This window comes from Cebus imitator, unplaced genomic scaffold, assembly GCF_001604975.1.
Source record: "Cebus imitator isolate Cc_AM_T3 unplaced genomic scaffold, Cebus_imitator-1.0 Scaffold81, whole genome shotgun sequence".
NCBI lineage: Eukaryota > Metazoa > Chordata > Mammalia > Primates > Cebidae > Cebus > Cebus imitator.
This window is the reverse complement of record NW_016107396.1, coordinates 957,293-970,413: the sequence shown is the minus strand read 5'-3', so window position 1 is coordinate 970,413 and position 13,121 is coordinate 957,293. Positions and strand designations below refer to the sequence as shown.

Below are 13,121 nucleotides of genomic sequence, written 5' to 3'. Positions count from 1 at the left end.
CTAATACGGCAGCCACATGTGGTCAAACAGAAGCTTAACAAAATAAAAAAATTCTGATCCATATTTCAAATACTTCATAGATAAATGTAGCTCTAACTAGTGTATTGAATAGCACAGGTATAGAACATTTACATCATTGCAGAAAGTCATACTGGACAGAGCTACTCTATTTTCAAAAAGAAAAACTTTCAGGATGTGATAAATATAAAGGCATATTTTTCCCATCAGCAGTATTGTAGACCCAAATAAAGTTTCTGTCTTCCCTTAGTCTCTGATTAAAAACGTATTTAAAAATCTATCCCATGTTTTTAAGCTAGAGAGGGAAAACTGAATTTTTAATAAATTAATTAGAATGTTTATGTCCTTGAGAAAGTGATTATATTGATTTTCACTTCCCCTATTCTGTTTGTACAACACTGGTGTCATAATTTTATTCTCATTCTAGGATCAAAAAGCAATATATTCCTCAAGGCAGCAAGAATATATTGACACTATGTTAAGATTAATAACTTGAAATAATTTCTAGCATTTTTTCTGGGTAATTTTAAGAATGAGTCTGCAAAAGTCACTTTTACCATTACATATATTTTTAGCTGGACTTGCATGGCCAGTAATGATTTAATGATGGCAATAACATGAGCTACAAAGAAAATAAAGTTCTAGTGGGAATATATTTAGAAATATGAATTTGAAGTACAGTTGGTTAAATTCACTAGTTCTTTTTAAAAGAATCTGTAACTCTTAATTCCTAGGCCAACATCAGTCACCAACTGTAGTGTACAGAGTACCCCATTTCCAACTGAACACAGCCAACACACCGCCTGGCACATAGCAGACAATCATTCCAATGGAGTCATGAAACAATCACGCGGTTTATTCATTCAGCAGATTTTACTCATTAGCTTTCAAGTCTCTTACAATGCCAATTGCCCCCAAATTAACAATGTCTCTCAAAATCTAAGAAATTCTGAAGAAATAAAATGTGTACTTTATTTATAAATACAAAAATTTAAAAATTTTAAGATTACAAAAATTTGAAGAATTATATCATCTGTCAGGTGAGAGTATCAACCTGCAAAAGCAATTAACTTATTTTTAAAAAAAGAAATTGGAAAATCAACCATTTAAGCATAGTTTTATTTAAGTTTAAGAATTTTCAGATGTTATTTTTTTACATGGCTTCCAGCTCATTTTATACAGTGAGTCCATAGCAAAGGTAATAAAACTGCCAACTGACCTTGATAGAAACAATGGAAATTTATAATAAAATTTCAAGTCATTTAAAAAAGAATATGGAGGCTTGTTTGCTCCTACAATGCAACAAAGTCTAGATTTTTTTTCTTGATAAAAATCTCTATTATTCTGAAGATCCACCAAAAGAGATTTATGTATAAAAGGATTTGTAATAACTGTTTTACATGTGTGGTGCCTTTAAAATAATATATCTGAAGACTAAATACGTCATTAATAAAAAATACAAACAAAAGCAACAGCTAGAAAAGACTGAAAGTGCCAATGACAAAAGTCATTTGATCACAGATACCTCTATATTCCTATGTAGCTCTAATAAGTTGTTATGAATATGAACAACATGTATCTTAATCTCTTAGAGACAAAAATATAGTTAGGGAGATGGGTGTTATAAGGTGTCAACAGATTCATCATCTGAATCAAAATAAAACAATCTGAACATCATCACTGCTTCTACTATTATCACTATAGCATGATAGCATTCAGATTTAATAGGTTTGAGTCCACTCTCAAAGATGGATGCATTTCCACTTTCTCCATAGTAGAGTCTGGCTTCACTGAGTTACTGGTAAAGACACTGGCACCTGATTCGACTGAGGTGCTGGAGACCCACTGTTTATGGCTTGTGGAGGCACTGCAACTGGCTCCATCTTGCTAATGTGTGTGATGAATCGAAGACGAAGTTTTAAAGCTGGTTTTAAGTTACAGATAATCTTCTCTACCTAAGAAATAAAAACACATTAAAAAGTACTTTAATCAGAGAATTTCAACTCCTCACATTTAAAGCAGGACTTACATATATCCTGAGACAATAAACAAAGGAGCGGCGTGGGGTAGATGAGAAGTTTCTCAACATGTTCTGTGTTTTAAGAAAAGCAGATACAATTGTATCTTTCTTGCAGGAGAAACAACACGTTCTCCCTCACAGACACCCATTATATATTATATATGCATGTCTGTACATGTACCACATGTATAGTCATATATATGCATATATTTACAAAAGCGTATCCATTTATCTAGCTAGCCAGTCATCCCGCTACCAAAAGCTAGCAGAGTTTATACTGGAAATTTTATACATCCAATGAGTTGATCATTCTTTTAAAATCTTTACAGAAGCATGAAGCATTAATTATATTTTAAAGTTCTTTGAATAACTCATGTCTGCAACATTTATCTACAAAGCTAATTATTTTGGTTTTGATTTATACTTGGAATTCAAAATAAATAATATTAGATCTACTCTTTTGAAAAACACTAAAGAGACAAATACATCAAGTAGTTCCACAGCTTTCTTAGCTTTACTCAAATGCTGTTTGACCTTTTCCTTTCTCTACTCCCTTGAGTCAAAGTTTCTTAGGCCCAAATGTAAAGAATACTTCAAGAACAAAAAACAAACAAACAAAAACAAAAACGTTTCTTCACAGGTTTTCCGCATGTTCTGTGTTGTAACAAAAGCAGATACAATTTCTTTCTTACATGAGGGAGAACAGGTCAACTCTCTTTGACACTGCTGCTGAGACATAAGGAGTCAACATCCTCCCAACTCCAGCTCCAAAGAAAGAAGCCTTAGCAGACTAGACTCATACGGCTACACAGCAGTTTATCTTCCTCTCCATTATAGAAGGAAATAACATTAAAGTATTGGGAAGTGGAAGAGGATGGACTTAACTTTCCTTATGTCCTACCGCCACCCCTTTAAAATAGCCCAGATTCTGTTTCCTACACATAAGAACTCAGTTCTGATTCAAGGTCTTTTTCTACTTTCAGGCATCTCTATTAGGAAGATCCTCTTCATATGCTAAGTCACCACGGCCTCCCTTTAACTTTACCAGAATTCATACACCCTCTAAAGTGACTCAGAGCAAATCTAATATGTATTCCAAATGGAAACCCTTCAAAAGACTGAGGTCATAAATAATTCCCTAAGACGTTTTTCTTCAGGGTCAGCATTCCCATATTCTTCAAATACTCTTCATGAGTTAGTCTCTAGTCAGGTTTAGTCTGGAGCCCTGAGTTTAGTCTTCTGGTTGTTATGCTGCAGTTTGCCTGTCACCGTAAGTGTCAGAGCACAGCAGTCTCTCTGCCTTACTTCAGCAGCTGCATCCCACTGTTCTCCCTAATGAGACTACCATTAACTAACCCTCTACATCTTTTTTTTAGATGTCCTGTTGCAAATATCAAGGCAGAAAAGGATGAGAAATTATAACTTGTATTTACTTTAATACTTCATCTAGAATAATATGCCCCTGTTATGAATAATAACATAATAATGTTGCCTAAAAAAGTCTCATATCCACCCTTTTTCCTTAAAAAAAAAAAAATCAGACAAAAATAATCACCCAAATCTAAAAAGCCTATTACTATATGTTCAAATTCTCTAAATTAAACATCATTCAAAAGAATAAACAAATTCAACTTACTTGCTCTTTCACGCTGTCACCAGTAAACATATACTTCATGTGATACAGGAAGTCACAGATGGGATCCATGTAATTTAAATGGGTGCTACACTGGTCGACATTCAGCAGCATGTCATAAAACGCCACACCAATCTATTTACAAATAATGTAAAATTATTTAAGTGGTCAAAAGTGAAGTGATTCAATAATTCAGCATGATGCAGATAGGCACCATTACAACACTAGCACTGGCGGATACTGTGTTTGTTGTAGAACTGTCGCATGCCATACACACCTCTATGCACCTGGGAGATATGATGTGGCCTGCATTTATAAAACAATCTATAGTGCTACAAAATGCCCCTAATAAGGCTTAAATAAAATATCTCTTCATCGTTTAGTAATTTCTCTTGAAATTAAGAGATAAACAATCCCTTTTTAGACACCATCTCTTGATGTCTGGGAAAACTCCACTTCTAGGGAACCTTTGGATTATACTTTCTTTGTTCCATTTGGTAGCTCTTGCTTTCAGGTTCTATTCCTGGCTCCTTTCCTTGTTTTTGACATCTTGTTATAAGTGACTGACGTCATCCATTCTCATGATTTTAATTAGTTCCTCTGCACTGTAAGACCTCAAATGTACTTTTCCATCCTTAACCTCTTCTCAGCCTTCATGATGGGTATTTCCCCTGTATATCCAATTCAATACATCCCACCCCAAATCATTACTGGCACACTAAGTCCTCTACAATTGCTCTTGAATCCTGTTAAACGAGTTTCACTACTAACTATTGTGACCTGAGGTTTCAATAACACAAAGAAGCCTAAATAGATAATTCAGAATTTAATCATATCACAGAAAGCCCAGATTATATTTTACCTCTATCATACAACGAGTTCTCTCTTGCTGAAATCTTTGTAAAAATGGTCCTACAAGATGGTATACATAGAGCAACTGGAATTCAGTCTTCACTATAGGAAGAAGTACTTCAGTGAGAAACCTAAAATTTGAAGATAAAAATCTCCTGTGACTTGAAATTATTTAAATTGTTTGAATTTTGTTAATATAGTATTTACAAAGTATTACAACAAAATTTGTAATTTTAAAAGTTTCTTTTAATTTTGTAACAATAATATTTCTAATTAATCTCACATCTCTCACTGGCTATTACTTATTTGATTATTTATTTAAATATCACATTTAAATCATTCTTAACGGTAAAAATACTGATTTATCTGAAATAAAAAAAGAATAATCTAATAAATGCCACTATATAGAAATTTGCATCAATTAATACCACTTTTATGGTCTAGGAAAATAATCAGGAAATAGGGTAATAGCAGTTATTCAGTTTAAAAGGTAACTTTCAGGATACGTTCTGGAAAAAGTATGCACTTGACTAAGCGTCTTCAAACTACAGTGGAAAAACTACATTACTAGATTATTACTAGCACATACAAGTCAATTTTTCTGAAAACAATTCTGAAGCAAAAAGAGCTTTCTGATGAACTTACTTTGCAAATTGTTCTAATGAATGAGGTATATACCTCATCTCTTAATCAGATTAGAAAAAAATGAAATATGTCCAATTTCTTTAAGAAATTATTACACTTACTTTGGAATGAGAGAAAGTTGTCCAATGCTAGAATGGTGCCACACAGCATGTGCGAGAGCTAGTGTATAGCTACAGCTCATCTCAGAGTAGGACTGATGACAGGCAGTGAAATCAAAGAGGCGGAATGGATAGCCAACCCACTCTGTTTCAGAAGTCAAGCTGGGGCTGCTGATAACACTCACAATTCGATCATGAAGTACAATCCAATATGGCTCCTTTAAAATTGGAGGAAAGCTAGTGAAAAAATCACTTATCTAGCATTCCACCACAAAGACTAAAATAATAGTGTTTTCTCAGTCTTCAGAGTTTTCTACTTTTCCAGCTTCTGCTGCAAATCTGTTGGATGACTTTGTAACTGGGCAAATTAAGTCAGTAACAACCTGGGTGAAGTGTCTGTGAGTTAGGGGGCTCCACACATTTATCTGTCCAGCTCATTTAGGTACCTGATATATACTACGCAGTAAATCAATTAACTTACCAAACAATAAATCAATAGTTTTATTATTTATTTTATAATAATAAACTTTTTTTTAGATATGTGTGGAGGTCAGAGAAGGGAGTCTTCATGTGGGCTGGACAAGTCAGGTAAGGCTTCATTCACTAAGAAAGGAGGCTCTAAGCTAGCAAAGAATAAATAGGCTTTAGAGAAGGCAATGGAAAGAAGGAGGTTCTGGAATAAAAATAATGTCTTATTCACTCACATTCAGAAGTACCTAAAACATGTCTTAATAAGTACTATCTGCAGGAACAAAGGCTGTAGATATACAACATATTAAGTGGCCAAGAGTAGGTCAGGTTATAATGTAAAAACTAAAGTTGGATAGGTAAGGTGGTACCAGAAAATGCAGAGACATGTAAGTCACTCAGAGATATTTAGATCTAATACAGAAAGGCAAAAACTAGTCACTGTAGATTTTTAAAGCAGTAATAATATGAAAAACTTTAAAAACATAAAATACTTCATTAATTTGTCTGATGTCCTTGTACAAGGGCATCCTATATGCATCTTTTTCTTTTTGCTGACATGGAACAAGGGGCTGTATTTCATCAGTAAGTACAAATCACAATTAACTCACTGGTAAGGCAGTGATGATCAAACCAATTGCATTCATCCATGCTGTAATGTTCTCTCTTGGCACCAAAGGCTGACTGCACCCAGCAAAAAAGAACACAAGTATGAAAGTATAAAAATATTTTAGATGGTTGACAATGGATCTTATTTTTAAAGAATATCTATAAATCAGAGGATTGACAACTAATCCATTTTAATAAAACAGTGGGGAATTTTTTATTGAATAAAAATGTAATATACATAGAAACTCAGTAAGGCTTTTTAAAAATACTTCTTCCCCAATCATTATCCCATATTTTGTGCTAATTTTTAAGAGAATCTTGAAATCTTGAAAACAAGATTAAGAGAATCTTGTTTTAAGTGACAAGTTAACATTAATCCTAAATTACATGTCAAACTGCTATTAATAAGTAGAAGTAGGAACAAACCCAGATCTTATGATCCTGTCCAGGGCTCATTCCATAACTCCTATATCACAAAGACAAGATCTGGAACCAGAAAACAGTCATCATCCAATGTGCAACAGCCTTGTGGCAACAGGTCTGTCTTAAAGGTCCAAATAAAACACCACTCTGTTTACAAATAAACTACAAATCTTACTGCATGAACCAGAATACACACCTTTTCAGGACAACATTTAGAAGGGCATTCCCGACCTCTTTGCCTGAAACTGCCAAGGCCATGAGCTCCACACAAGTAACATGGAGAGCGTGGGCAGCTGGGTTGGGAAACTCATTGAATCTCCAGTCACAGTTTGGAAAAGGACCAGGAGATTTGCCAGCCATCGGTGCACACAGTTAAAGCAATAACACTGACATGACTGAAATGTATTAAGAGCAATCATTTAATTAACCACAAGTATAAATGGTTGGTCTTACAGGTGGGCTCTTATAAATGTGACATATAATAACCACAGATGCAACGAAGGTATACCTAGGCTTTATGAGCCTATTTCTTTTCATAGTTATAAGACATTAATATGAACATTATTTTATAATGATCCCTTCTTTTTTTTCAGAAAATAAATTCCTTTGTGTAGGAAAATAAGTCACAATCATTTACGTAGAATTTCTCTACCTAGTAAAATAGTGGTATGAAGTATAGAGTGCTAATAAATGAAAACATAAAATCAAAATGAAGAAACATACAAGTATATTTTCACTAAAATATCCCTTTTCACTAAAAAAAGAAAAATGTTTTATCATTTATTATTTAATAAAAACATACTTTTTTTTAAAGTAATAAGATGCTACATTCTCCAGTAGCACACAGATGCATGTGCTACAAAATATAGTACATTTAAGAATAAATTTTTTTCTTTGAAACAAATCTCCATAAAGTCTATTTTTAAATATAATTTTTAACCACTTATCCTCAAGTTCTAAAATATAAATTTTAATAGAATTTCAGCCTATCTGGCACGATGCTGCTAATTTAAGATTTCAAACCTTTAGAGAGATAAAAAGGGAAGTGATCTAAAAAAAAAAAAAAAAAAGTAAAACCTTAGAATATAGAAAAAAATACCTTAAAAAAAAAAGTTTGTTCTCATAAATCAAAATACTGTTATTTCTGGGGAGTCTGTAAAATCAGAGTAGAAAGGATATTATCGACTAGTCTGCCGATCAATCTGCAATAGTAGGTGTCATCTGGAACCCATGGATTTTCCTCTCGTGCGTTCATAGCACACTTCAGGTAAGTGTCACTTAGACACCAGCCCTGTGGTCTATTATCCTTGAGAGAGCCGATGATCGCATGGACGAGTTTTCGTTTGAGAAATGCACGGTCTCTCAGGTGCATTTCATAATAGTGCAGAGTATTATACAGGTAAGTCACTGGACGATCTGCCAAGAAAAAAAACGTATCACGACAACGTTTAACTGGTTACTGATAACTGTGAAAAACTAATCCACTGCTTTCAAGATAACTGAAAAACAGCTCAGAAGATTATGAAATAATTGCACCTGCTGGACAATTGTATACTATGAATATTTTAACCTGAGTAGAGGCAGAAGGCTCAGAATGCTTCTGGTAACATACAGTTTGTATTTGCATTTGTTTTTATTTAAGTGGAAGCAAATCCATTTCTGAAAATTTATCCTGCGTAAATTTTCATCCCTTGACATACAACAAGAGATGTCACTGCAGCCCTCTTTACACTACCAAAAATGAAAAACAGCCTAAAAAGTCAAAAACAGTGGACTGATAAAGTAAATTATGGCATGTATGATGCAGTTCTTTATGTATTGATACAAATGGCCAACCCTAATATATGATAAAGTTGAAACAAACAGGACACAGAACAATGTGTGTATTACATTTTACTTGTGTTAAAAACAAAAAACACCCAGGCTCTCTAAGAGGGGATGGCAAGAGACTGGTAACACTGGCTGCCTACCAAGAAAGCAACTGGCTAGCTGGAGGCAGGATGGAACTACTTTTTACTATATACTCTTCCTACCAAGTGCATACATATATTACCTAATCCAAAAGAAAAATGTTTTTAAAAGAATGCTCACTTGAACTTTATGCCTATTCTATCATGTTAACACACAATTATTACCATTGCTTTGAGGAAAGGTATCTTAAAGATGAAGAAGGACTGGCTGCCAAACACTTTGTTCCCTTAGTGGCTGCTCCACGACCTTCACATTTCCGTCACTGACCCTGCCACTATCCAGTTATGATGCTTAAAACTTTAAAGCTTTGATTTTTCTTTCAATGTTCTCCCTATAACCAACCAATCAAGTCCTGTTCTTTCTTTTGTGATCATTTGTTCCTTTTTTTTTTTTTTTCTCATTTTCAATGCCACCATTGTTGTTTGGATACTAATCACACAACTGGGCTTTTTGACATGTCCTTGAAAGGGCTTCCTCCTAAGACTGCTGCCAACTATAACCGGATGTACCTTTCTGAAATAATGTTTCCCATGCCATGATCATACTCAGTAACTTCCAGATGATTATCTGCAATTATAAAATCAGCATAGCATTCAAAGTGAGCTACAGTTAGGTACAATCTGTCTTTCCAGGCTTATATCTAGAACTCTCTAGTAAGAATTTTCAATTAAACCCCACAAAGCAATTTTTCTTCAAGTTTATTTTATTTTCTCCACGATTTTCCCCAAAATGATCCCTTCTGCTGCTATAAATCTGATGCATCACAGTTCAAATCCTACCCATCCAAGAAGGCTGCCAAGATCTGTTTAGTTTATAGTAACATCACCCTGTTCTGAACTCATATTTTTGTTTATATTTTTATGTTGTATATTTGATACTTCATGGCACCATCCACAATACTTATCCTCAGAACACTTCATTTTTAAATAATTAAAATAAAACCTTTAGAATCACTATTACCATGTGGTTCTGCCCAGTCTACTTTTGATTATGGAGGTTTAGATGAAATTAAAATTTGAAAAAGCTCACCATGAAATTTATATAAGCCTCCTAGGTGATCCAATAGAGTCTCCAGTGATTTGGATACTGGAAGCAACTCTAAAAATCTGTGGATTACTATATCAAATACTGGAAGGAATCGAAGACACACATTCCCAAAATAGATGGGCAGATAGGGAGACTGGATCTGTACAGGAGGATCAACCTGTTCCGCAAGGCCCTCAAAATACAACTTCTCTGGATATTTCTGTGGAATTGTGAAGATGATAAATGTTTAGAGCATTTTTTTTTTAAAAAAATTCTCTTAAAGGAGCTAAATGAACTTGAAAATATTATTTAAATATTTTTTCTACAAGGAAACGTTTTAAATTAAACTTGATTATATTTTACTTCTTTTTATAATATAAGTACATATGTCCACTAAAACTGCAGTTTCAATTTATTTTCAACACTACAGAAACTCTCAAACCTTGAAGAAGTTGAGAGAGCTAATTTACTTCTATTTATACCAGAGAAAAACCATTAGAATCAGACAGAAAATAGCCAAATCAATTCATCAAATACTCAAATACAACTTTAAAAGGATGATTTAAAATACCAGTTTGAACTAGTACCTTGTGATAATTCATGTGCTTAGTGTGCCAGTCATTCTGTAACCAGTGCTCTGGAGAATTTTCCTTCACAAAGTCACTTACTCGATTTCTAAAATCGTTTGGTTTCAGTAACAGCAACTGAATTATGAAATAACAAACCTGGGCTTCATTTCCTTCATGACTACGCATGGCCTTTAAAGAACAAAAGAAAAATTATATGAAATGCTCAACCTCTGCAAAACCATGAGGGCCATTTGAAAGCCTAAAGTTTAATAAAGTAAAACCTCACTTTCATAATTTCATTAGACATCTAGTCTATCCCAAACCAACTGTTCAGTATTCCCCAAACATATCTGACCTTTCTTGCCTATTTTTGGCTTACTATTCCTTCTGCCTGGAATGTCCATCTTTATTTTTTAAAATTTAATCTATCTCTCACATCTATCACCTAAGCAGATAAGGTTTCTCACTATTTCCTAGAAATATTTTTTCTATACCTCCACCTTATACTGTTATCTTATTGATTTATATAGACTTACATTATTTTCCCTAAAAGATAATAGTACTTTTATATCAATGCTCCACAGTTAAGGGGTTAACGTTAAACTAAACCACTCCAAATATCATCACCATAGAATGTTTTTTTTTTAATGTAGCATTTTCCAGCCTACTTCAGTGTCTTTTTAAAGAAATTTACTGGAAATAGATATCAAAGTCAGGAGAAAAAAAAAAAAAAAAACATTTGGGGAATGTTTGGTGGCCATGATTAACATTCAGTTATGGCTGTGGCTATCAAAGTATACAGAAATGGTTATATTAGCACTCTGTAAAGAAACACAGTGATTTACTGCTACTTCCTGCCTCTAGTGGGAGTTTTGGAGAATTAACTCAGGGTCTAATTGCTCATATTTTTAGAGTATCATAAGGCTATGACCACATCTATTTTATTTACTTCTGTACCTTTTATGCATAGCACACAGTTGATATTCAATATGTACTTATGAAATGAATGAATGAGAAAATCGCGGCTGGAAGCAGTGGCTCACACCTGTCCTCTCAGCACTTTGGGAAGCTAAGGAGGAGGATTGCTTCAGCCTAGGAGTTTGAGACCAGCTTGGGCAACATGGAGAAACCCGGTCTCTATAAAAAAGATTAAAAAAAAAAAAAAAAAAAAAAAAACAAAAAAAAAAAAAAAAAAAAAAAACAAAAAAAAAAAAAAAAAAAAAAAAAAAAAAAAAAAAAAAAAAAAAAAAAAAAAAAAAGGCTGGATATGGTGGCATATGCCTGTACTCTCAGCTACTTAGGAGGCTGAATAGCAGGAGGAGACATCTTGTGCCAAGGAGGCTGAGGCTGCAGTGAGCCATGACCACACCACTGCACTGGGCAACAGAGCAAGACCCTGTCTCAAAAAAACCAAACTAACAAAAATGAAAACAAAAACAAAAAAAGGAAATTGGAAAATTTCTAGCTCTTTAGGGAAGTGACAGCAATTCATGGTTATAGTATAAATTCATTAAATCCTTCAAAGCAATATAGAACAGATCGACACAAGATACATTAGTTATACATCTTGATCTAAAAGAGAATAAGCTTAGGAACATTTATTCTTACCAGGCAGAGAATTAATCTGTCCAGTGTAACAATGTTATACTTCCAAACCATGTCATTAAGAATTTCAATACACTTATTGAGTTGCTGGCCCCCTGCTGATGTAGAAAACTCATATACCAGGAAATCTGCAAATGTCCTCACATGGGCTACCAAGGCCCTGGCTCCAATTCTCTCTAATACTCTGAAAGGCAGAGAGTAAAACATAAAACTCCATTACTGTATGTATACAACAGTTTGCCACATAGCATGCAAATTGGGTTTTTGGCTTACCTATAGCCAATCTGATTAATATGATCTGTTTCCAAGAGCATTTTCCAGAGAAGACAAAGAAAGAGAGGCGGGGAGCCCTGCATAGAGAAGTGGGTAATAATGTCGTTTTCGTTGCTCATTGACTTCCACTTCCTATACTCCTCCTCCACATTTTTTTTCAGATTAAAACGGCTTTCCTGAGGCACATTATTTTGTTTGAAGAATGCCTAAAAAGAAGACCAGAAGTTTATTTTATTGGTTATAGTAGAAAGAGCACTGGGATGAAGCCTACTTGATCCCATTGTCTCAGGCCAAAATCTCTTTAATATGATAAGCAACTTCAGCAAAGTCTCAGGATGCAAAAATCACAGGCATACACCAGTAACAGGCAAACAGAGAGCCAAATCATGAGCGAACACTCACTCACAATAGCCACAAACAGAATAAAATACCTAGGAATACAACTAACGAAGTGAAGGACCTCTTCAAGGAGAACTACAAACCACTACCCCAGGAAATAAGAGAGGACACAAACAAATGGAAAAACATTCCATGCTCATGGTTAGGAAGAATCAGTATCATGAAAATGGCCATACTGCCCAAAGTAATTTACAAATTCAGTGCTATCCCCAACAAGCTACCATTGACCTTCTTCACAGAGCTGGAAAAAAACCACCTTAAACTTCATATGGAAACAAAAAGGAGCCTGCATAGCCAAGACAATCCTAAGTAAAAAGAAACAAAGCTGGAGGCATCATGCTACCTGACTTCAAACTACACTATAAGGCTACAGTAACCAAAACAGCATGGTACTGGTACCAAAACACACATAGACCAATGGAACAGAACAGGGGCCTCAGAAGTAACGCCACACATCTACAACCATTTGATCTTTTTTTTTTTTTTTTTTTTTTTTTTTTTTTTTTTTTTTT

The 13,121-nt window shown here is 34.2% G+C and overlaps 1 protein-coding gene across 3 annotated transcripts in view; it reads right to left on the bottom strand.

Annotated features, from left to right (window-relative positions):
• Positions 1–872: 872 nt before the first annotated feature.
• Positions 873–13,121, bottom strand: part of MED23 (mediator complex subunit 23) — a 43,143-nt gene continuing 30,894 nt past the window's right edge. The window contains exons 19-29 of one of the 3 annotated variants that reach the window (XM_017533243.2): positions 12,211–12,416; positions 11,941–12,121; positions 10,351–10,521; positions 9,767–9,983; positions 7,946–8,182; positions 6,963–7,128; positions 6,346–6,418; positions 5,270–5,484; positions 4,534–4,654; positions 3,675–3,806; positions 873–1,973 (exon numbers count right to left, since the gene is read on the bottom strand). In XM_017533243.2, the coding sequence (XP_017388732.1) occupies positions 1,806–1,973; positions 3,675–3,806; positions 4,534–4,654; positions 5,270–5,484; positions 6,346–6,418; positions 6,963–7,128; positions 7,946–8,182; positions 9,767–9,983; positions 10,351–10,521; positions 11,941–12,121; positions 12,211–12,416 (1,887 nt within the window). In that variant the 3' untranslated portion in view covers positions 873–1,805. The remainder of the gene's footprint in view (positions 1,974–3,674; positions 3,807–4,533; positions 4,655–5,269; positions 5,485–6,345; positions 6,419–6,962; positions 7,129–7,945; positions 8,183–9,766; positions 9,984–10,350; positions 10,522–11,940; positions 12,122–12,210; positions 12,417–13,121) is intronic. The other 2 variants (XM_017533242.2, XM_037740197.1) reach the window with 2 other exon arrangements.